This window comes from Notamacropus eugenii, chromosome 3 (genome assembly GCF_028372415.1).
Source record: "Notamacropus eugenii isolate mMacEug1 chromosome 3, mMacEug1.pri_v2, whole genome shotgun sequence".
Taxonomy (NCBI): domain Eukaryota; kingdom Metazoa; phylum Chordata; class Mammalia; order Diprotodontia; family Macropodidae; genus Notamacropus; species Notamacropus eugenii.
The window spans coordinates 441,194,454-441,220,364 of NC_092874.1; the positions used below are offsets into that span (position 1 = coordinate 441,194,454).

The following is a 25,911-nucleotide window of genomic DNA, read 5'->3' on the forward strand; positions in this document are numbered from 1 at the left end:
AAGTATAAAAGCTTACAAAGGAAACCAATTACAGTGAAATAGTAATGTGATTCTTTTTTCCTCCCTAAGTCTCCTGAAACCTATATATGGATCCTTTGGGGGTCCTTGGATCCTGGGTTAAGAACCCTGCTCTATAATAAGATACTACTGATGGAGAGATCATATTTAATCATAGAAGAAAGAAGAGAATGCCCTTCCTGGGTAACCCACTGCAATGTTCTGCGCTTCACATTAAGCACATTATTTCCCCAATCCCTTGTGCTTCAGCTTTTATACATGACTGAGCAAATCAATCAGAAACAAAATTAAACACTGCCTTCCTTTGTGCCAGGAATTGGTACATAAAGACAGAAATGAAAGAATCCCTGCTCTCAAGGAGATTATATTTTATTAGGGGAGACTTTATGAGAAATCATGAATAAGAAACCTCTCTCTACAGTTGGAGAAAGGTCCCTGGAAGAGTTCTCCAAAGGACTCGAGAGGGTCACAGAGCCAATATGTGTCAGAGGGAGGGTTGAAGCCTAAGTTCCTGGCTTCATGGTCAACGTTCTCTCGACTCAGTCACGATGCCTCTCATAAAGTTCTATACAAAATATAAACATAATAAATACAAGGGAAATCTGGAGGAAAGGCTTCAGGAAAGGTTCCATGTAGCTTGAGCCAAATCTGGAAGGAGATGAAAGATTCTTAGAGGTGGGGGTGAGAGGAATTACACTTCAGGGATAGGAGACGGTGGGTGGAAAGGCAAGGACAGAGAGAGCTGTGTATACATGAAGGGAAGTAATATGTAAGCAGGCTGGAAAGGCAGACTGGGAGGAAACCTGTAAATGCCACAGGAGTTTAATGGAACTGTGATTTCATTACTTTGTGGGAAATGCTAATATAACAATTCCCTTTACCAATGCATATCACCATCCATCTAGGACTTGAAAGGCTTGGAGTATACAAAGGTCAAGTGACTTTTTTCCCCTCACTGACACATGTCAGAAGGAGGATTTGAACCTAGGGTTTCCTGATTACAAGCTCAGTACTCTATGAACCATATGGTATCTTGATAGATTTTACTGCTAGCTACAAAATTGCTACTTTCTGGAAGCATGGCTGTCAATAAGTCATTTGAAAGAATGCAAAATCAGTAATATTAGTCAAAGTCTGATTTTACAAGGGAAACAAATAATTTTATTGTTATGAAAAATTATGAAAATGACAGAAACTCAATTTATAACTGCAATCCCCATAGAATGAATTCTAAAGACTATTTGCTCCTATACTTCCAAAGCTTGTGTCATTTGGCTCCTTCTAAAGAGATTCCTAGCACTTGACTGCTGAACCAACCACAACAAAACAAACTCATATAAAAGAAACCAAAACTGGGTTTCTATAACACTCTGAATCCCTTTTCAAATCCCCAAGTGCCTTGCATGGCTAACTGATTACCTCAAGTGGCTACTTTTTTCCTTTGTGTACAGAGAAAGAGATGCTGCCTCTTATTAAATTTCAACTTGAAGAAAATCACCACTGAGGAGGAGTCTTTGCTTGCAGATCAGTTTCCCTGCATTGACGTATGTTAGATGATTTTCACAAGTATTAACTGAATATAAGAGACGTTCATGGTAAGGAGGGAGATTCCTGGTCCAAAAGAAGCACTATTCAAAGTTCCTGGAATCTCAAGGCTGTTAAGGACTCTGGGAAGTCACCTTGGGTAGTTTTGGAATATCCCTTAATCAACACTAGGAAGTGAGAGGTTATCTATACCACCTTAGAGTTTAATTGTGTTTCCCAGTGTCTAACTTCCATCTTTCCTGCTAAACTGAGGCTTCCACTTCCCTCTCACTTTTTGGCCTTCTTTTCTTAGTCTCAAGTTAATAAGCACAGGCTCTGCCTACTGAACCTCTGATAGCACTTTTGCTTATACTTCCCTAAGATTTGTCATAGGCCATAGGCATACATTGGTTAACTTCAATGAAAAACAATCCATCAGGTATAATTATTAACCTAGAGGAGGGAAAGGGGAAACTGACTTCACAGATGAAGACTCAAAAGAAGTGAAAAATATACCAAGTAATGCAGTTAAATAAAAGTCCTTCCCAAGGAATTCCTGAATATTTCAGGTCAAAGGTGACAAAAGTATTAACAGTTTGGCAAAGTCAGAATTTTTCATTTTGACTGATCCATATCTAAGAAGAATATTCATTACAGAAAAAAAATTGAGAATTAGCCTAATTAAAGTGACAGGGGAAAACTATTTCAAAGATACCACTGTTTTCCTAAGCTAACTGGTAATTTCCTAATGAGCTATCCCGAAGTGAAGTGGGTTGCCGCATTCCATGCTGGAAACCTTCAGGCAAAGGCTAGACCGCTATCTGCCCACATGTATGTAGGGAGAAGTTATTTATTCTCTGAGGATCCATTCAATTTTGAGATATTGTGACACATTTTATTTCTCATGGTAAGTTACATCTCCCAGAATATCTCTTTCTAACAAACTCTAACCCAACAACCAAACTTGTAGTCAGGAATTCCCAAGACAGATCAAAGGGTAGAAGAGTTTTTTTGATCAACAAATATAATCTCACGTTAAAAAAAATTAAGTTCTTAGGGGAAAAAACAAACTGAGTTGGGAAGGAGATGCATATAATGGTACATGCTGTATACCCCTTCAAAGAATAACTTGTATACACCATTTGAACCCTAAATATGAAGGCTCCTCAAAATTCTATGGAAGATACAAACCTCATTCAGACCTTGAAAAGTAAGCTTTTTGGGGATGCCTTCTCAATTCAAGACTTCAGATTCATTCACTTGAGAGCCCTGTGCCAATGTTTAAGCAATTCAAACAGGCTCAGGTGGTAGATAAGCACATTTTCTGCCCCTGCTTAGTTACACACATAAATGAGGATGACATCTAGACAAAGAGAGCTTAGGTTCCAAACTGCAAATAAATCTTTTATTATACCACAACAAAAATTTTTTTTCTAACTAGAACTGTTAATACCACCTTCTGTAGAAGGTCTTCCTGATCCCCCAGCTACGAGTCCCCTTCCTTCTAAGGTTGCCTTCCATCGAGGCTGTATGTATCTGGTATGTAGCTATTTATATACCAGTCTCCTCCATCAAAATGGAAACTCCCTGAGGTCAGTGATTGCTTTTTATTTTCCTTTGTATCCCCAGGATTTGGTGTAATGTCTGGCCCATAGTAAACACTTAATTAAGGCTTGTTGACTGATTGCTTTGTTAGTAATGAGTTCCACATCATTCATGCAATTCAGGGCGAGGCTGATGACCATCTGCTGGGGACAGAGGAAGGGATTCTTGTATTTAGTGGGAGAATGGTCTGAACGTACTTCCTAACTCTAAGATACATGGACTCTTTGATTGAGCTGCAGTGGAACCTTATAAGATGAATATCAATCATAGACAGAAATTTAGAATTCAGTGGTTCCTCCACAGAGCTCACGCAAAACAGGTTAGTTACAGAAGTACCCAACATAAGACAATTTCACCTAAGAGGTAAATTTACTGTAAGGGAAATTTGACTATAAAGACTGACATAATAGTCAAGTTGGCCAAAAATGCCTTATTGAACTTAAAACTTCTTCTTTTAGATATGGCTAGGCTGACATTTGGAGGAAGGTGGGAGGAAGAGAAGAAACAAGGAATGAGAAAACGACAGGGCAAATCAATGAGAGGGACGTCAAGAAGGAACCACAATTAAATGTGCTACTGATTTTAGCCTTTCAGGCTTTCACAGAAAAAGTAAACCACAGGAACTACAGAAAGGCTTTGGTCATCAGCTGAGAATGGGGCTGTCATCATTTCAGTATTATTGCTCTGGGGAACCTGAGGTCAGGGTACAAATGGGAGACCTTGAACAAGGCAGCTAAGTACCTGTTTACTGCTTAGAGCGAACTCAGTTCCAATCAGCCATTAAAATAATGAATCCCATCACTCCATGAAGATGGAACCAAGTGATTAATAATCAAGAGTGCTCGCTCTGGTTTCCCAGTAGAGGGGCAGAGGTGTATTTGCATCCACCATCCTTCCTTTGCACCATTTCCCTTGTGACCAATGGTATTAACACTGTCCTATAACCAACTATCCTAACCAATCACAGGCCACACCTCTCAAAATGAAAAAAAAAACCCCACGTCATTCTGCTGTGCCCCAAAGCCAACCCACATGGAGGCTACAGTTATGTTACTGACCAGAAAAAAGAAGTCTTTTAGGTGCTTTTTAAAAAAGACTTTTTAAGTAACTGCCACTGGCACAAATGTCAAAATTCCAAAGTGGTCTTTCTAATTTACAAATCTGATTTCAAACAATCAATCAGTAATCATTTCTTAAATGTCTTCTATGTACCAGGTATGGTACCAACTGCTGAATGCAGCCTCCTCCCAGCGGCAATCTTCTGTCAATTCCATGTCATTCAAGCAAGATTTCATCGACTGGCTCACAAGTGAACAAGTTACAAGTGGGATGATGGCTTCTTTCCCACCATCATCCCAATGTTGTAATAGAGTGTGCAGATTAGCTAGAAGCAGTTCATGGGCCATTACAATCACGTCAAAAACAGCCACAGAACAATAGATAATATAGCACTGTAAGGTTTGCTAAGTGATGCGCAGATAGTATCTCATCCGTCCTGACAACTCTGTAAGGTAGGCGCTATTATTATCCCTACTCTACAGATGAAAAAACTGAGGTTGAAAGAAGTTAGCTAACTTGTCCAGGGTTTCATAGCTCATAAGTATCATGTCTTCCTGACTCCAAGCCCAGCCTTCTACTCACTGTGCCACCAAGGACAGCACATACGAGAGAAAATCATTAATGCAAAGATTCTAAAAGGATTCTTTTAGGTATTAGAGAAAGGGGCTATGAGGGAATCCCACTGGTCAGGCTGCTTCTCTCTTAAGGAATGATTCACACACACACACACACACACACGCACGCACACACACACGTACACACACTTCACACACACACGCACACACATACTTCACACACATTTCATGCACACGCACACATGCACATGCATACATACACACCACACACACTACACACACACATACACACACCACACAGGCACACAAGCACACACACACACACACACACACACGTTAAGCCTACCTAACAAGGCCTGAAGCCTTCACTTTAGAGAGCTGCTCATGTCCCTAGCTTCTTGGCAAAAGTGACACCAATGGCTGAACCAAGAAGAACCAAAATGAGTCCTAAGAGTTTTAGAGAAAAAGTCCAGATCAGGAATACCAGTGTCATCAGTTACTCACTGCCCTCCTACCTGAAGGTCCCGGTTGTGATTTTCACAGAGGAGCTGTAAGAAACGGAGAATGGGCTGCATGATTGTGATCACGGCACTCATCTCCAAGTCATCTTTGGGCTTGTCGGGTGTTGCCTGGGTTCCACCTTCTCCAGATGGGAAATGGTCTTCAGGATCAGCCTCTCTCCTGTAGGTAGTGAAAGCTTTCCTGGTGGCAGCAGAGGCCTCCAATAACTGGTCTCGGACCTCTTCTGTTATCTGGGTTGAAGGCTCTTTTGCTAGAACACATTTTAAATGACAAATGATATGATCTTAAAAGAGGAACTTCTGGGTTCTAAACTTAACATTTATTGAGCATTGACTATATGTTGGGCCCTAGACTAGATGCTAAGGAAGCGAAGATGAAACAAGGGAGTTTCTCTTCTTAAGAAATTGATGATCCAGGAGGGGAACCCAAACATACGTACATACATACGTACATACATACATACGTGTGTGTGTGTGTGTGTGTGTGTGTAGAAGAGGAGGAGGAAGAGAACTGGAAAGGATAGAAGTATAATTCAAATAAGAAACAAAAACAAACATAAGCTGAGAATTTTGTTCTAATTAATGTAGCAAACCAATATTCAAATGAGAAAGTCACGGGTGGGTCTGAACTCATGTCTTCTTGGTTCCAAATACAGTATTCTATATACTACATCTCCTAAGAGAGGTCGTGTATAGCTTGAAAAATCATGAGGTTTTTATCATCAAAGTCCTCAGAGGAAGAAATACCTGAAAAGGATTTATGTATGTGAAGATTAGAGGGGAAATTTCATTCTAGGGATAACAAATGAATGGAGATGGAAGAGGGAAAGACGAAATTGGGCAATGGGTGGTCGGGTCTTGGCTAGAATATAAACTACATGAAGGGGGAAAACCTGTAGGTTGGCTAGGGGAGTAGGGGGAGTGTTGAATGCCAGGTCAAGGTCATTCAATCACAGAGGTGGAAAGCACCCAAGAGGTCATTATTGCCCAAGTCATAGCTAAACAGGAATTTTCCAGTACTACATTTCCTTAATAAGTGGTCATCCAGTAACCAATTCATAACCTTTTGTGACTGGAAACCCATCAGTTGCCAAAGTAGTCCATTTCAGGTTTAGACAGCTTTAATCGTTAGGAAGTTTATTTCCATCTAGCCAATCTGCCTATCAGTAATTTCTACCCAAGATGCTTAGCTTTTTCTTCTGGGGCAAATAAGATAAGTCTAATTCTTCCTTATACATGTGAATCCTTCAAATACTTGAAGATAGTTATCATGTCTCTTTTCCAAGCTAATCATCTCCAGGTTTCTTTAAATTCTTTTTCTAGGACATTATCTCTTGGCCTTTCACCACCATAGCTGCCCTCTTCAGGACATGCTCTAATTTGCTAATGTGCTTCTTAAAATATAGCTCCTAGCATTAAAATGTCTTTGGAAAGAAATGGGGAGCCCAACATGACAAAACATAAAAATGATAAATGTTGGAAAAGATGTGGAAAACCACTAAACATTGCTGGTGGAGTTGTGAACTGATCTAACTATTCTGGAGAGCAATTTGGAACTATGCCCAAAGGGCTATAAAAATGTGCATTGCTTTTGACCCAGCAAATACCACTTCTAGGTCTCTATCCCAAAGAGATCAAAAAAAGGAAAAAGGACCTATTTGTACAAAAAGTAATTATAGCAGCTCTTTTCACGTTGACCCAGAATTGGAAATTGAGGGGATGCCCATCAACTGGGGAATGACTGAACAAGTTGTAGTATATGAATGTAATGGAATACGATTATTCCATAAGAAATGATGAGCTGGCAGACTTCAGAAAAACCTAGAAAGACCTACATGAACTGATGCTAAGTGAAGTGAGCAGAACCAGAACATTGTAAACAGTAACAGCAACACCGTGTGATGACTGACTTTGATGGCCTTAGCTCTTCTCAGCAATTCAAGGATCTAAGACAACTCCAAAAGACTCATGATGGAAAATACTATGCAAATCCAAAAAAAGAACTGTGGAATCTGAATGCAGATTGAAGCAGATTATTTGCTGTCCCTCTTTTTTTGTTTCTTCTTTCTCGGGTTTCTCCCATTGGTTCTAATTCTTCTATGCGAAAATATGTTTAATATGAATAAATATATACAGCCTATATCAGACTGCATGCCATCTTGGGGAGGAGGCAGGGGTGGGAATGAGAGAAAATTTAGAACTCAAAATCTTATAGAAGTAAATGTTGAAAATTAAATATAAATAAATACATTTTTTTAAAGAAAAGAAATGGGGAGCCCCTGGAAATTTGGAGCTGGAGATTGATATGATTAGAGTTGTGCCTTCAGAAGAAGAGTCTAATAATCACCCAAGTTTGTGTCCTTCCTAGAGAATCATAGAGCTGGAGAAGGGACTGACATTTCCTGATAACTTTAGCTTGGACTGAACCTAAACCCTTTACTTAAATTTAGCAGCTTACAATGAGGTTTCAGAATAGATTTCTTCTCTGTTTCCATCAAAAGATGGCCAAGATACAGAAAAGGTAAATTCTCCAAATCTCCTGTTACTACCAGCCAGGTCCTAACTTTGATCAAGAAATGACTCTTCAAAACTATTCTTTAAATATGTATGACAGAAGCAAAGACGAGTGTTTCAGCAGTGTTGTGTGGGGGAAGTAACAGTGGCTGAGGGGGAAAAAATCTGTCGATAAGGAATTTGAGCAGTTTGGGCTCTGTGGCTGACTAGTAAGTAAGACTTGAGGATTTTTTCATCTGGAATTGGAGGCTGTTGGACTAAATCAAAGGTCCCTTCCAGCATAAATCAATTCAGCAAATATATTAAATCTCTATTATGTGCTCTTAAAGTACTGTACTAATTATTCAAGATATAAAGATGAAAATCAAAATAATCTGGCCTCCCAGCTTAACATTTTATGAATGGTTCTAATCTACTCAATCCAAGGAGGGGAAGTTCCTCAAAACAGCAGGATTTAGCTCAGGTTCCTTTCTTAATTGTTTCTACAAAATAACTAAGGAGCACTAGAAAACTCAAACTACAAAGACATCACTTTCCTAACTTTCCTGTCTGATCACGTCGGATCTTAGAAGCAGTGAAAGCTCATAAAATAAAGAAACTTACTAACATGGAACTTTAGCTCCAAGCCAACAGAATTAAAAGACATACATGCAAAGACATCTTGGCCTTACCTCTTTTACGGGATGGGGCATCTCTGTCTGGGTCATCATCTTTCTTCTTATTCCCCAAATCACTGGTGTTGACAGTGACTGTTGCCTTGATTTCTTGCTGGGCCACTTTCATCCGGTCATAGAAAACCTTAAAGAATTTTTCTGACTTTTTATCCTCGGTCAAACGGCAGAAAAAGGAGTGCTACCAGGGAAGGAAAGCACAGGCTTTTAGTGCAGTGCTCTCAGTCAGATCAGTTAATTTCATCCCTTTCATCATTTCAACAAGGAAAAATGTAATCACCAGTTAAATCAGGAAGAACCTCTTGGAAATTTAGAAATGGCTCCAATAATAACTCCTAAGTTGGAACATCCATTATACATACACTAGACTTAGGAATTCTTTAAGGAAGCAAATACTCTCAACTTTGTGTATTATTATTAATTTAATTTTCAATTCCAAATTCTTTTCTCTTCCATCTCTCCCATCCATTGAGAAAGCAAGAAAAACAAAATTTGTTACAAATATATATAAAATTAAGCAAAACATATTCCCATATTGGTCATATAAAAAATCTGCTTCAAATTGCACTGAGTCCATCAATTCTCTGTCTGGAAATGGACAGAATGTTTCAACACGACTCCTCTGGTACTATGGTTGGTTCCATTGGGTTGATCAAAGTTCCTAAGTCTTTCAAAGCTGTTGGTCTCAGCAATATTGTTGTTATTGTATGCATTGTTTTCGTGGTTCTTTTCACTTCATTCTGTATTAGTTCATAAAAGTCTTCCCTGGCTTCTCTGAAACCATCCCCTTCATAATTTCTTACAGTACAATAGCATTCTATCACATATAGAAGCTATAACTTATTTAGTTATTCTCCAATTGATGGGTACGCCCCAAATTTCCAGCTATTTCTCACACCACAAAAAGCTACCATAGGCATTTCTGTACATATGGGTCCTTTCCCACTTTCTTGGCTTTCTTTAGGGATATATACCTAGTAGTGGTATTCCTAGGTCAAAGGGTATACAGAGTTTAGTAACTTTGGGGACATCTCTCAAATTTATAGGAGTTTATTCATTCCCCAGAAATGTCCTTCCTGGGGTTACCATTTCTCTGTCATACATATTCTAGCAAATACATGTGTATATATACCTCATACATGTATATATAATGTGTATGTGTACAGGAGGAAGGAGAGATGTATAATCCCAATAAGAAACAAAAACATAAATGAAATATTTTGTTCTAAATAGTGTAGCCAAAAGTTTAAAAAGCATCTCCCAAGTATCTAAGAGCTCCTCGGAAGGGCTGAGGGATATATGCATATGGCTAAGGCTGGCCCTACTCTCTGGGAATTTATAATATGGTATTCAATGATTAAAACAAAAGAAAGTACATCTTAAAAATGATGAAGGGGATGATGACAGCTAATAATGATAGTTCATTATCTCATTTATTCCTAGAAAAAAACACAACAACCCAGGAGGTAGGTGCTATTATCTCGATTTTACAGATGAAAAAATTGAAGCTAAGAAAGGTTAAGTGTCTTTTCCAAAGTCACATAGCTACTAAGCATCTGAGGCAGGATTTGAACTCAGGTCTTCTGAAATCCAATCTAGCCCTTTATCCACTCTACTACCTGTATATCTCAGGATAATAAGCACCAGGCATGGCAGAGATTATATAACTTAAATGCTAGAAAACTTCCAAGGATAACAAACTCACTGAGATTGGGGGCGATGAAGGAAGGCCCTGCAGAAGGGATGACGTCAGAATTGGGTTTGAAGTTTGGGGAGGGGTGATATGTGAACAAGTACACAATTTAACTGGCAGCAAAGTCTTGTTTTTAGAAACAGGCAAACCCTGCACAATGATGCTCCAGCTGCCATCATTTCCGTACCCAAGATAATATATTTTAACTCCATAACACTGTGAAACCTGGTGGCTGTTTGGAAACAAATTGGCTGCTTCGTAATGGTGGAATGAAAGTTCCCTTTAGCAATATGTCACCTAATATCATGTTTCTGCAGAACCAATGAATGGCATTAGGTGAGATTTACTTGTATTTGCTTCTGAAAGTACTGCAAACATACAAGTAAAAATCTGTTACATCATGAGAGTAGCGAAAACACTAACTTTCATTTGTATTTGCTTTGGGCTCTTTTATAAGCATATTTTCTTCTAGATTTTTTTTCCCCAAAAATGTATGTGATCATCACATCTAGAGAAATAAAAAAGCTTGAATAACAGATCTACAGCTCTCAATCTGGAATGTCAATTTCAACAATATCACACATTCCTTATCTCGGAGAATGAAGCATCTTTACCAAAAAAGGAAGCTAGAATTGTCATTGTGGGCTTAGAAATGAGCTGAGGTTAGGGCAACTTGTGTGTTATAAATAATATTCTTCTACGAGTCTTGAGTTATAATCTCAGTTTAGTCACTAACTGTGTGATCTTTGGCAAGTCATATCAACTCTCTGAGCCTCAGTCTTCCCACATGTAAGATAAAGTATAGGCTTTGATTGATTATTCCTAACCTGGGGTTCACGGAGCCGAGGGATCTTATGAACTTGGATGGGAAAAAATACATCTTTATTTCAATATCATTGATTTCATCTGTAATCTCCTGTCTTATTTATATAAAAACATTATTCTGGGAAGAGGTCCACAGGCTTTACCAGACTGCTCCCAAAGGGGTTCCAGACACAAAATAGGTTAAAGAAGCACTGGCTTAGAAAACCATTGGGTCATAAGTTTTAGAGCTGAAAGATACTTCACGTATTTAGTCAGACCCTCTTCACCTCACAGGTAAAAACTAAGGTCCAGAGAGATGGAATTTCTTTGCCAAGGCCATGGAAGGAGAGGAGTTTCAGAGACAAGTACACCTGCTCTAATCTCAGAGAACCTGGGCTCAATTTCTGCCTCTGAGAACTCCCAGTACTGTGTGACCTTGGACAAGTCAGTTAACCTCCATGGACCTTTGTTTTCTTATCTGTAAAATCAGGGGTGTTGGCCTAGCGGCCTCTGAACTTTCCAGTTCTAGGTCTATGATCTTATGATCTTGAAGATTATATCTGATTCTGTGGCCCAATGACTTTCTCCAAAGGCCTTCCTTTTATCTCCTATAATCACATGTATCAAGGGCCTTCTATGTACCAGGCAGTGTGCCAAGTGCTAAGGATACAAAGAAAAGCAAAGGACAGTCCCTGCCTTCAAGAAGTTCACAATCTAATGGAGTAGACAACAGGAAACAGTAAACTGAGGGAAGACACTGGAAGGCTTCCTGAAACAGCTGGGCCTTCAAGGAAGCGCCTCTGTAAATAGTGCCATTATCCTTCCTCTGGCTAACCCCAGCTCTGGGTTTTCATGTACCTTCTGGCTAACCTTCAGGACGCATATTCAGGTGACAAAATCTGGTACATCTTCCTACAAAGTCCCTTGGATGATCACTGTCACTATGCTACATGTAGGCAATAAGCCACATGCTGTAGAGACCACAGTGGAACAACAATTCTTTTCCTAGACCTAAAATCTGCTTTACATGCTTTCCCATTTGCTTTATTGTTTTTTGCTGACCACTGTCTAACTCAAGGCCCGAAGAAGTTTCTTTCCTGCATTAGAAACAAGAGCGAGCCTATTTGTTCTATTTTATGCTAAAGGAAAAAGAATCTTAGGGACCATTCTAGTTGTCCTTTATTGGACAGTGTCCAGAGGACAACAACCAGAAGGATGAAAGGCCTTAAATACATGCCATACAAGGCTGGTATGAATTCAAGGAATTGGAAATACTTGACCTGAAGAAGAGATGATTTAAGATTCATGTGATAACTGTCTTCAAGTATCTGAATGATTGCTGTAGTGGCAGATGGATAAAACTGGATCTACTTGGTCCCAGAGGGCAGTGCTAGAAGTTATAAAGAGTAAACTTGTGGAAAACCTTCCCAACGATGACAGAAGTCCTTAAGTGGAATATGCCTCAGGCATGTGCCTCAGGATGTGGTGAGCTCATCTTCTTTAGAGATATTCAGGCTGAGACTAGAAGACCTTTTATCTCCCGTTCTCTCTTATTTCAATTCTTTTCCAGAACTGGGTTGAACTAGATGTCTCTCCCAATTCTCCAGTTCTGGGATTGTGAGATAACAAAAGTCAAGACAGAATCAAAACAAATCTACAGCAATTTGGGGAGGCTGACAAAATAAATGCAAAGAGCCAAAGCTGGAGATTTTAGTGCCTAGCTACTTAATGATCTTTCTCCAGAAAAACAAAGATGGGTACATGCGGAATAGGAAAGAAACTCATATTCACTCAGTTACAGTGAACTAATCTACCACAAAGACAGAACAATATAAGCCTCATTGTAGATAGAGCACTTGGGGAGACTGGTAACTGAACTTGAAGACCCAATCAGAAAACAATTGCTTCACACATTTAACCTGAACAACCCACAAAAGTCTTTTTTTTTTCTTTTTGGACAGAGGAATTTTAAAAAGCATACCGGGGCCAGTCACTGAAGAAAATCAAAGCATTTTAAAAAAAGACTGCCATCAGTCATCTATAAACACATATGAGGCATGCAAATATAATTCGGAAAAACACTACCACTAAAGTATTGCATGAAATATATTATTAAAATGCCCAGGCCAGAGCCTGAGTAGACCATCTACAAAATTTAAAAAAAGCAGGCGTTAGGGAACCTCTAACATTCTCCATCACCTGAAGTTAGGTATTTCCAAAGTGATGCAGACACCACAAGGTAACAGGACAGGATAAACTCTGTTCATCTTTAGAATACTCAGTGTTATCTAGTTTCAGAAAGTCAATCAGACAGAAAGGACCCAAATGTCATTCAAGTAAACTCCAAACCACAGCCCACATTTTTTTCTAGGTTCTTGGGCAGAAAGGTCAGAAGAGGTGATGGTAGAGAAAATTGGCTTCTATAATTCAAGTATCTGGCCACCTCACCTCCTAGCTTTCAGGTACTGTAATATATCTGAGCAGTTCTCAGTTTTGTCATGTTAGAGGGCACAGGAGTTGCCTTTTCTCAACTTCTTCTAAGCAGAGGATTCCCTGGAAAGGAGAGGATTCCAGGTCTAGAGTGGTCAGGAAAAGTACTATGGGAAATTCCCTGAAGAACAGTTCCCTATCACTAGCTCTCAAGTTTACACAGCTCATTTCTTGGCTTCCTGATTTCCTTCCAAGGGAGGGGGTTGGGAAAAATGGATCAGAGACTTTGAACAAGGTCTTTAAGCAGGCTTGCAAGATGGAGCCATGAGAGTCAGGGTTCAAGGCACACTCATTTGACAAGAAGTTGGCCCTATAGCTGACTCAATGACTCAGTTCATTTCAACATAATCACTTCTTCAGCTCAATAGCTCTAAGTCCTCTGGGGTGGGGGGTGGGGGAGAGAGAAACAGACAGATTACACATTCTTGATGAGCTGGCAAGTTTTACCAGCCCTGGGAAAACAGCTGGCTTTGCAAAGAGGTAGGCTGACTAAGTGCCATCCAGCTGATGTGAGTGGGGGGAAAAGGCTAAGACCAGCAAAAGTCATGCTTGGATCTTGTTACAGTAATTAAAGCTTCAAATTTATTTCTGAGAATTCCAGAGGGAAGATAGGCCATAAAACACAGCACAAGCACATATGATGGAAGGCAGTGGAGAGCACTGGATAGCGCTATGTTTCATGTCATGTTAGATTCTGTCCTTTGATACCTACTGACTGTATGATCATGGGCTGTCTCAGTCTCCTTATCTAAATAACAGGAATAATAAAATCATTTGTACCCAACCTCATGGCGGTGCTTCAATGTTTAAGCAAACCTTAGAAAGCGCTAGCAAACAGTAGTGATTTGGTACAACTGAAGATCTCTAGTAACAACGGCCAAAGAGCAAATATACTCGTTCCAGAGGACATCCAAGGGTCATTGCTTTTTTCCCTTGATCTTTTTCAAGATCCACCCTGTGTTTCAGGTTCATATTCCACAGACTAAACCTGGCAAATTCCCATGATGCCAAGCAACAAAACAGGGTTACTTACCAGAGGTAAGAGGTCAGTTTGGATTCACTCACCCCACCAAGAAATCCCCGAGATGAAATGCAAGATGATTATTTGCAATGATGAGCTAGCCTCAACAATCTGTATTTCGCCTTTTCATGGGCATTTTTTGGTTTAATTTTGGGGCTGGTCTCCAGGTTTACCAGCTTAGAAATGAGGAAACAGACTTAGAGAGACAAGTGAGCAGAACTTCAGGGGTTCAGCAGACAAGTGGCGACATTAGAAGTAGAACCTAGGGATCCTTTGTCCAAGGCTCTTCAGAGGTGTCAGACAACAGGGAATCACTACACTGTATGCAGCGATCCTTGGGGGCCACATATTGACTTAAAAAGTCACATCTTAACATCATCTAGGTCTAATGATATGTTTTCTTTTTGTTAAATATTTCCCAGTTACATTTGATTCTGGTTCAGGCTGCACTGGGGAGTGTTGTGTTCATCATGCCTGTCTGATGCTTCTGTACTAGGGCACTGGTTCTTTTGTTCAAGAGGAGAGAGTTAAACTTTCTTTACTTTTATTCAATTAACAAGCTCTCTCTTTCTTCTCCTCATTCCTCACTCCCACTAGGAACAAAAGAAGGAAATTTTGTAAGAAATATTCATAGGTAATCAAAACAAATGCTCATGTTGTCCGTGCCTAAAAGGATTTGTCTCATTTTTGCACGAGTCTTACCATCTCTTTGTCAGGATAACTAAAAACAAAAAAAGAAGTGAAGGAAATGCTCATTTTCATTTAGAAGTTAGTGAAATAAGATATTATTTTTCCCCATCTAAGTTCATGGATCCCAGGTTAAGAAATCCTGTAGTACAGTGTGGCTCCAAAAGTTACGGAAAGGTTTCAGGAGACCCATGACCTCTAGGTAACAGTTTAAAAGACCACATAAGGCGTAGCAAGGCTAAGCGTACACACAGAGAAAAGGACAGGAGCCAATTTTAGGTGGAGCAGGAGAATAAGGTGGGGAAAGAGGAGGAAATGAAAAACGGCTTCAAGGCAGAGAGAGTAATAATCCCAGAGAGGGAAGCGATCAGGTTTGAACTTGGAGGTGAATGTGGTCACAGACAAGGTGAGAAAGTTCCATTTGGCAGTGACCGTCCTGAGCTAGCTGTGGCAGCTGCTAGCAGCCTATGGGCACCCTGGAGAGGAGGTGGCAATGGGGACCTGAGACAATCAGGAAGCAAGGACAGAAATCACGGAAAGCCTCAGCCATGAGAGACTGGTCATGATCAAAATTAAGTCCATTTTACAAAGGAGGAAACTGAGGCCCCTCTATGGAATGGAAGTGACTTGTCTAAGGTCACAGAGGATATTAAGCAGCTGTGCTAGGATAAGAACTCACTCAGGTCTCTTGACTGAAGTCAGTGCTATTTCTACCACACAACCCTGCCTTAAGATCAGCTAGACAGAAAAATGGCCCCCTCAACCTAGTAACAGCAAAAAATAAAAACAAAACCAACAGAGTCCAGATCTCCAATGCAGAAAGGTCCCCTCCTTTCACACCTGGCCCCCTGCAATGCCCAGGCATAGTATGAGCTAATGAGCTTGGGACCTAGAGCTTAAAGTCAGTATTGCAAAGAAATGGCAGAAGCACGCTTATTTGGCTTTAGAAATCCTGCCCCACATTCAAGTCCTACAGAACGCAGGGAGATGATTCATGGCAAACCTTCCTGGCTTGGAAGGGAGTGGAAGACACACCTAAATGTAAGAAAGCTAAATTCGGCTACAGCTTTGCCCACCGAGGCTGGAAGTATGGGCGATCAGTTCTTCATTCACACTGGAGGCAGTTTGGTTTACTATAAGAGGAGCTGGATTCAAATTAGACTGGCTTTGCTATTAAGAGGAGCTGATATTTCTACCACACTTTAATCACTACAATTAATAAGAATAAGCTAGCGTTTAAGTTGCACTTTAAAGTTTACAAAGACTATCCTCACAACAACCTTGTAAAGTATGGGCTACTGTTAACTTCCTATTCAGCGTTAAATGAGTTGCCCACCCATCTGAAGGTGGGAATTGATCCCAGGTCTTTTGGACGTCAGTTCCTGCCTTCTAGACCCAGCACCATGGTGACTCAATACACACTAGCTTACTGATCTTGGGTAAGTTCTTTCTTCACATCTTTGGAATTTATTTCATCAATAAAATGAGATGATCAGTCAAGCATTTATTAAGTGCCTATTGTGTACAAGGCATTCTGCTAAGTGGGGGAAAGAAAAAATGAGACAGCCCCTGCCCTCAAGTAGCTCAGTCTAATGTGTGAGACAATATGTAAATAACTCTGCAACAAGATATATACAGAATAGAAAAGAAATGATCAAAAGAGGGAAGACAGTAGCATTAAGGATGACCGAGAAAGGTTTCATGGAGAAGGTAAGATGTTAGCTGGGACTTGAAGAAAGCCTCAAGTCAGAAATAAGGAAGGAGAGGATTCCAGCCATGGGAGACAGCCCAGTCCAGAGACTCTAGTGTCATCTGTAAGGAGTAACAGCATGGGCCACTGTCACTGGATAGCAGAGTGGGGTGGGAGGGGCGAGGTGAGTAAGGTAGGAGTGGTCCAGGTTCTAAAGGCCTTTGAACATCAAACAGGACTTTATATTTGATCCAGGAGGTGACAAGTTGCCTCTGCAGTTGACTTAATGGAGAGTAACATAGCCATACCTGTGCTTTGGAAAGATTAATTTGATAATTGAGCAGAGGACAAATCAGATTGCAGAGAGACTGGGAAGGAAGAATTATGAAGTGACATATTCCAAGAGTGGAACTGACATAGTCAATTGACATTGGGCTATTGACTGGGCTATTGACATAGTCCAGGAGTGAGGTAATAAAGGCCTACATAAGGATGGCAGCAGTGTCAGAGGTGAGAAAGAGACATATAAAAGAGATGTCATGCAGGCAAAATCTTCAGGACTTGACAATAGACTAGATACAGGGGTTGAGAGGAGGGACGAGCCGAGGATGCCACCTAGGCTGCAAGTCTTGGTGACTGGGAGGATGGTGGAATCTTATATAGTAATAGGAAAGTCTGAAAGAGGAAGAGTTTTGGGGAAACAATAATGAGCTAAGTTTTGGAACAGGCTGAGTTTAAGATGTCTATGGGGCATCCAGTTTTGAGATATAATAAGCATTTAAGGTGTGAGTCTGAAAGTCAGGAGAGCTTAGGGTTGGATAATAGATCTGAGAATCATCAGGCATAGATATAATAGCTGACTCAAAAGGGCAGATGAAATCATCACATGATATAGCATAGATGGAGAAAGTACAAAGCCTGAGGGACCACCAACCATTAGCAGGAGTGATCTGGATGAAGATCTCACAAAGGAGACTGACAAGGAGTGGTCAGCTAGGTAGAAAGAGAAGTAGGAGAGAATGACGTCAAGGAAACCTAGGGAGAAGAAGCATCAAGGAAAAGAGGATGACCAACTATATCAAAGACCGAAGAGAAATCAAGAAGGAAGAGGAATGAGAAAAGGCCATTGGATGTGGGAATGAAAAGATCACTGGTAGAGAGAATTCTGGAGAGAGTGATTTCAGTTGAATGATGAGGTTGGAAGCCAGAATGTAAAAAGTTAAGGAGATGAAAGGAAAGGGAAGTGCTGAGTGTAGATGGCCCTCTTAAGCAGTTTAACTATGAAAGGGAGGAGAGATATGGGACAATAGCTAGTGGGGATGAATGGATCAAGTGAGTTTTTCTGAGGATGGGGAAGACCCATAGGCATGTCTGTGGATAGAAGCTAGTAGATAGGGAGTGGATGAAGATAAGTTAGAGAGGAGGGGATTATAGAAGGAATAATCTGCTAGAGAAGACAGATAGAATGAGATCACTTAAGTATGTAGAGGGAATTGACTTTGTGAGGTAATTCATGTAAGAAAGGTGAAGGAGGGTGATCTCCAAGATCCTCTTCAGCTTAAAAATCCAACCACAATTGTCCAAGGTAAGTGAGAAAAAAGAGAAAAAGGAAAAAGAAAAGAGATGATTCACCCAAAGCTAGTGCACATGTTTTAAAAGTCCTTGGCTGGTAGAGTGAGCAGGGAATCACCCCCCACAAGAGAAGAAAGAGCTGGATCACAGGGTTGCCTCTTAAGAGTTACATAAGAAGTATTCTACCTGGAGTTCAGGTACCTGAGAGATAGAAAAGTACCTTTGTGTTCATAATAGCTTAAACTAACAAATGCCCTTTGATATAGAGAACTAGTCTGAAAGTCACTTCCATATAGACTTTTCCCTGACAAAGACATGGAAGACAATTCTTAAGTAGTTACAACAGGAAGGGAAGGGGAAGTTAGAGAGTGGAGATTCTGCACAGGTTGGAACCTGACAAGGGTGGAGGCAGTATGGGGAGGCAGAAAGACAAGGAAGAAATAGGGCTGGAGCCCTGGGAAAATTCTACACCACGAATCCTACCATGATTCTTTCCAACAGGAAAGAATTTTCATCATAGGGACTTTTCATAACTGCCCCGGGCTCTTATTGGAATATTTACAAGAATACAGTCTATTACTCATAGTTAGAGAATTTTAGACTTAGGAATCCCCTCTATAACATCCCAGACAATGTCAGAAGAAAAAGGACTGTGGTTTTAGAGGAGGAGGATTTGAATTTCAATCCTGGTTTTGCTACATATTATTTGCATGACTTTCAGCAAATAACTTGATATCTTTGGGATTAAATTTCCTTATCTGGAAAATTAAGAGACTGACTCTAAATCAAATCTTAACCTGGGGACCACAGACAACCAAGGAATTCATAAACTTGGGGGGAAATTTTACATCTTTATTTTTTACCAACCCCGATTTGAGATTTAGCATTTCTTTCATTTATGAAAAAATGATCCTGAGATGGGGGGAGGGGCCCATCACCCTCACCAGACTTCCAAAGAAGTCTGTGAAACGTTAAAGGTAAAGAACTTCCACTCTAAATCTGATGAACCTATAAAGGGATAGCCAGCCTCTGCCTGAACCCTTCAAACACGGGACCTCATGAGCCTTCCTCCTCAGGTGGCACCAAAATTTTCTCTGTTGAACTTGACCCCACTGGTCCTACTTGTGTTCTCTGGAGTTGAAGACCAAATCTAACCCCTTCAGACACGTGAAGGCATATGTAATCATGCCCATTAGCCTTCTCTTCTCCAGGATTAATGTCCACATTTCCTCCAACCATTTCTCAGTAAATATGATTTCAAGTCATATTCACATCCTGGCCAAGCTCTTATGAATATAGTTAAGTTGTTTTGATGTTCCTCTTAAAAGGTGACTGGAATGGAATACACAATTCCAGGTATGACTTGACTGGTTCAGGGCAAAATTTTCATGTTATAGACCATTAGTAGGGAACCTGTGGCCTTCAGGTCATATGTGGCTTGAGAGATCCTTAAGTGCGGCCTTTTGACTGAATCCAAATTTTACAGAACAAATCCTTTTTTTAATTTGTTTTCGTCTCTAAAATTCTGTTTTATAAAATTTGCATTCAGTCAAAAGGATACACTTAAAGTTCTAGAAATTCTCAAGGCTGCAGATTCCCCACCCCTGTTCTAGACACTGTACCTTTGGTAATATAATCTAAGGTTACACTTGAGAGATAGTGTGGTATATTGGATATAGAGACAGCCAGAGTCAGCAAGATTTCAATTCAAATCCCAACTCTCTCTCTCTCTCTCTCTCTCTCTCACACACACACACACACATACACATACACACACACACACACACACACACACACACACACACACACACACACCCACCCCTCTGTACCTGGAAGCTAAAGTCTCTTAGATGCAGGGCAAGTGCCAATCACTAAGAACAAATGGCGTTTCCTGAATCAATAAGATCATAGGTCATGAGAAATAACCAATCCTTCAAAAGAATTATGATGTCTTTTTCAAATGTCTTCTCTAACTTGTACATATGCTGTTGATTTTTTTTATGATTTAAGTCCAGAATTCCAAACTCATCCCCATTAACTTTCATCTCCTTCAACAGAGTCCACTGTTACAAGCCTGTATTTGTTTCTATCAGGTTCTGACATCAAAAGTATTCTCCACTAACTTCATGCTCTCCACAAATTTCATAAGCGTGCTAGCTATATCTTAAACCAAAGTGCTGATAAAGGCATTGAACTGGACAGAGGCTGAGGTCAGCCCGTTGCAGGTCACTAATGACTTACCTTCCAGGATAACATGGACCTATTAATCAACATTATGGTAGTATCGTTGTTTAACCAGTTCTAAGTTCTCTGGGTCAGCAATGTATGGGTTGTCATACTATGGTTTCATGGCCAAATTAGTTAAGAAAATTCTGCCTTAAGCCTTCAGGAACCCAAAGCTCATTTTTGATAGTTTACATAGTTGGCTCTACTGAGGGGGCCAGCTCCGGTCATTCTGATACAATTCACTTGCAAGTCATGGCTTTATCTTCTTGGTGTCAGGTCCTCTCCGAGACTGAAGAACAAACAGCAAGTTAGCTGTACTTTCTGCTTCCTTCTTTCTCTGAAGATCGTGATTTAGAATGAGAAGAAGAGATGACACTACCCTGTGTCCCCATATCCTACAATTTCTTGCCAAGGATTTCACAGACTCTGGAGATAGTTTCCAACTTTTCTTCTGATTTGTTCCCAGGAATGAGTAGTCAGTAAGGATAAAGCAGTGATGGCATTTCCTAAGTCTAGTGTAGGCTTTCAGTGCTACCCTGCATGTGCAGGCTGTACACTTCTCTAGTTATGGCAGATGTGTCTTTGGTTATCTTAGTGACCCTCAAATGCATCATCAAAGTCACAAATATCAGGGTCAAAAGAAACTTCAGAATATCATTCAGGCAAATTTATATCCAAAAATGAATCTCTCCTATAACCTTCCTGATATTATTCTGTCTTTGCCCTTCGTTCTCAAAGAGGGCCACGACATCAAGATGATGACATGACTTGCAGTTCACTTTGATTGGAGTGAGGAAGGGCTGTGCGAGGTCACCAACCTCACTTTCTCCTCCTGGGTCCAATGGCCAGATAGTCATCAGGACAATCTTCCTGATATACTTTTACAAGGAGCAGTGACAGTGGTTAGCCAGACTCTACCTGAAGATGCCCACTGAGTAAAAGCACCCGTCATTTAGAATCATTTCTTTGCTGCTCTTATTCTGTCATTTCAGTTGTGCCAGTCTCTTTGTACCTTCGCCTAGGGAGTGGTTAGCCATTCCTCCTTCACTGCCATTTCCTCCTCCAGAGGAGGAAAATGAGGCAAACAGGGTTAAGTGACTTGCTCAGGGTCATCCAGCTAGTGCATGTCTGAGGTGAGATTTGAACTCAGGATGAGTCTCCTTGACTCCAGGTTAGGTATTCTATCTGCCACATCACCTAGCTGCCTGCTTCCTTACTACCCATCTTAATTCTTCCTATTTATATCTTCCACCCACTGCTCCATATTCTATTTCCTGGAGTCAAGTAGGCTAAATCCAAATCCTATTCCATATGACAGAGTTATTCAAATCCTGGAACGTGCACTCATATCTCCAGGCTACATATCCCTAATTCCTTCAATCTATCATTTGATGGTTTGGTTTTGAGTCCTTTCACTACCTTGCTCATCCTTTTGTAGGTGTGCTTCTTATCCATGCCCTTTCTAAACTCCAGCACCCAGGCCTGGTCTCAGTGGGGCACAGGATCAATGCTTTGGATACTCTGATTCTCCAGTCAGTCTAAGAACTCTCATGCCAAAACTACTCATTAAACCATTCACTCTGTTTATTTTTCCATTTATCCACAGTAAAATGAATTTAAAATTATGAATGTTAGACCAAGAACTTGAACACTCCAATATTCAAGGGGATCATTAAATTTGTAAATTTCCTAAATTCCTTGCTTTTTCTCTTCCCTGCTGCCTGACTGTAGGCCATCTCACTACTCAACAGTCCCTCAAAGACCAGACGGCAAGCAGAGGCAGGAGGTGAAATCTCTAGCTAGACAAATCTACTTATTAGCAGCTCTGGTAAAATGCTTGCTGATGTTGGGAGGATAAAATCAGTGGCTCAAAAGATATTCAGCTTATCTTTGCTCTGTTCCCATCAGCACAGATAATTAAGAGCTGACTACAGTTCACAGGAACACTGCCTCCTGGGTGTTAAAACATTGGAGTTTTACATAAATTGAAAAACTTTTTGGTCCTTGATGGTTCCATCTTCCCAAGTCTCTCAGAAGCAAAATTTGGACTTTTCAGTGTATTCTCAGAAGATGTTTGACAGATATTTGGTATGGATGCCCAAAAGCTAATATAACCTTAGGCTTTGTTAATCAGAAGACAATGTCCAGCATAAGGCGAAGCAATGGCATCATTGTTGTTGGCCCTGCTGCACAACAGAAATCTAGAATATTCAGTTCTAAGAGACACAATCTAAAAGAGATGTCAGTGGTGTGGTTGGTACATGCTTGGAGTAGGAACTCCAAAGATGGTGAATAATTTAAATGAATGCTATACAAGAAAGAGTTGAATGAACAAGGGATGATGAATCTGGAAAAGAGAAGAAGGTAGGGGATGTGAACTACCTTCAAATACCTGAAGTGATCATTGTGCTGCCAAGTAGAAGAGACAAACTGTAGAACTTTGGGATTAGTTGGTACAAATCGTTTGATTAATTTAAGAATAAAGGTTTCTAATAAGCCAAATCATTCAATACTATCTTATAATGTCCCTGACACCAGAAATGCTCCAACATAGCCTGGTGTTCTTGTATTGGCTGGGAGCTGAATGACATGATATTGGATGGCCTTCCAACTCTAAGATTTTATATTTCAAAGAAATGATTTCACTTTAAGAAAGTTAAATCAGTAGTTACATGAGATCATTTCTAAGCATGTGCTCTGACATAACTCATTTTCTAGTATTCTTCTGCAATTAGTTTGGTTTACATACCTAAGAAGTCTGTAAGGCTAAAGTTCATAAGTACTGATGACCTGTTTTACTCTTTTTCTTTTTTTAGGACAATCAGTTACTTTAAAATAATAAATACTTGCTAACCAAACCAGCCATGATCCAGATTATAAATACCACCTTCTCGCCTGACCTATTTTTCTGTCCTCATCCTCCTAGAGCCCTTTGTATTATCTGACATTACTGACCACGTTCTCTGATAACCTGTTTTCCTTTGGCTTCTGTAAACCCTATAATTGTCTGGTTCTCTCCTCCTTCCTTTCTGACTCTGCCTTTTCTATCTCTTTTGGTTGCCAATCATTCTCCAATTACTTTCATATGGAAATCATCTAAGGTTCTGTCCTTGGTCCTCTTCTCTCTGTCTGATGGGCTCATCTGGTTCCATTTCTTCAATGATCATCTTTATTCAGTTACCTAAAAAATCTAGACTTCCCCACTGCCAAACTCTTCCAGGGGTTTTGGTGAATATTCTGGTAATTTTCATCTGGATATCTGCTAGCATTCTAAACTCAACATACAATTTCATTAGGCCTCAGTTTCCTCATCTGAAAAATGAGGAAGAGCTGGACAAAATGGCCTCTGAGGTATCTTTTAGTAAAGCGCAGTAAACATGTAATTATTAAACACTTATCACGCACCAAGCAGTGGAATTGCGATGCTATGATCCCATATCCAAAACTGAATTATTCAACTCTACCCTAAAATTTATCCTGTTCCTTAGTCTTCTATTTCTATCCCCTTACCTTTTCACAACAACATGAGCCCAGATAGACTAATTGCTCTCTATGTCTGTTCTCCTGCCCACTGATCATACAGCTTTCTAACAGATCAAACTATTCTGCCATTGAAAGCTTTCATTGGCTTTCCATTACTTAGCAAATAAATCAGAAATTCTAGATCTAGACATTCAGTCTTCTTTATAATCTGGCTCCAACTGGCCTCTCCAGCTTTGCCTTATCCTACTCCCGCACTATGTTTCAGTCAAACAGCGCTAGTCCGCACACTCCATTCATGATGGACTCTCTTCCATCACTATGCCTTTGCTTATATCATCCTTCCATGGCAAGGAGTCCTGCCCCCACAAAAGCCATCTCTCCTCCAGATGTTGCATAGGATTTTACTTGGATGGACCTCTTCACTGCATTTATTCCTCAACCCACTCCCTTATATCACAGCTATTTGTATACATATTCCTTCCCCTTTTCCTACACCAATATTAGAAAGTAAACTCTTTAAGAAAAAATTCTTTGTCTTCTCTGTCTTTGCCAACCCAAGACCAGAATAAATGTTAGTTGAACTGGTATAAGGGAAAGAGTGCAGGACTATGAGTGAGGAGACTTGATGATTCTTTTACCATCCAGTTGTGTAACCTTGAATGAGGCATGCCCTCTACCATTTCAGTTTCTGTATTTGTGTAATGTGAATAATACTACTTGTCCTACCAATACAACAGAGTTACTGAGATCAAATAATCATATGTAAGAGTAGAAAGGTAACATAGTGTGTTCTGAGAGAGAGCCTGTGGTGCACACAGAAGGGCCCTTGATGCAAATCTTTCTTTGAAGACACTTATTCCTTGCTCTGCCCTCCTCTCCTTTTCCAGTCTGAGATGGCTTGTGCATTTGCCTACCTGATGAGAGAGGACTGGGCTCCATGTTCTCTCAGATGCCTCCCAATTCTGATTCTGTAATTCAGTTACAGAGCAGTCCAAATCCGAATAGCAAGTACCACTCCCAGCTTTTCCACAGGCTCACTGCAGGACCTTCTGTGTCCAAACTCTCTCCTTTTAGCTAGGAAGTGAAGACAGGAAGCCTTTTCCACTCAAAAAATAGGGGCTATTACCAGGCTTTAATAAAGTATTTGAAAATGCTCAGGGGAACAAAAGTACTTCCACGAAGGAGTCATCTCTTGCATTCAAGAGCCCCAAAATTTCAGGGAATACAGAAAAAATAACTCCCCATAACAAAGGTACTGATACCATTACAAGGGATGCCAAAACTCAACTATATTCTCATGTTTTTAGTGCTTCCAAAGACCCCTAGAAAGCCAGAAGTGAAGCTTTCTGGGGAAGTATGGGAAGGGGGACAGGGAGAACTGGAGGGCAAAGATTTTATCTGATTTTTACAGAAGACCAAGTTCTCTGCATAGGTGTGTGTATCCTGTGGTCTTAAAAACAAGACTTAGGGACTGAGTATTTCGGTATCAAGCAAACCTTGATGCTCCAATGATCCCACATCTGTCCCCAAAATTTACCTGGCATGAGATTCGTACCATGATGTGAGAAAACTGCCTAAGTACCCACACAGTTCCTGCATTCATGGAAAGAGGGCCAGATGCTCAAATGTACTCACTTCCCAGTGCACACCATAGGGAGCCAGAGGGAAAAAGAGACAAATCTCTGGCAAGGCTATTACCAGGTCCATGAAATGAAACTGGTTCAGCAACTACCTTGCAGCCAGACTGTATTTTATTTC

At 40.3% G+C, this 25,911-nt stretch overlaps 1 protein-coding gene across 5 annotated transcripts in view; it reads right to left on the reverse strand.

Moving 5' to 3' along the window:
- ITPR1 (inositol 1,4,5-trisphosphate receptor type 1) overlaps window positions 1-25,911 on the reverse strand; it is a 384,526-nt gene that overhangs the window by 84,511 nt on the left and 274,104 nt on the right. For all 5 annotated transcript variants that reach the window (XM_072598619.1, XM_072598616.1, XM_072598617.1 and 2 more), the window contains 2 exons: window positions 8,488-8,668; window positions 5,297-5,553 (listed from right to left, as the gene is read on the reverse strand). In XM_072598619.1, coding sequence (XP_072454720.1) covers window positions 5,297-5,553; window positions 8,488-8,668 — 438 coding nt within the window. The remainder of the gene's footprint in view (window positions 1-5,296; window positions 5,554-8,487; window positions 8,669-25,911) is intronic.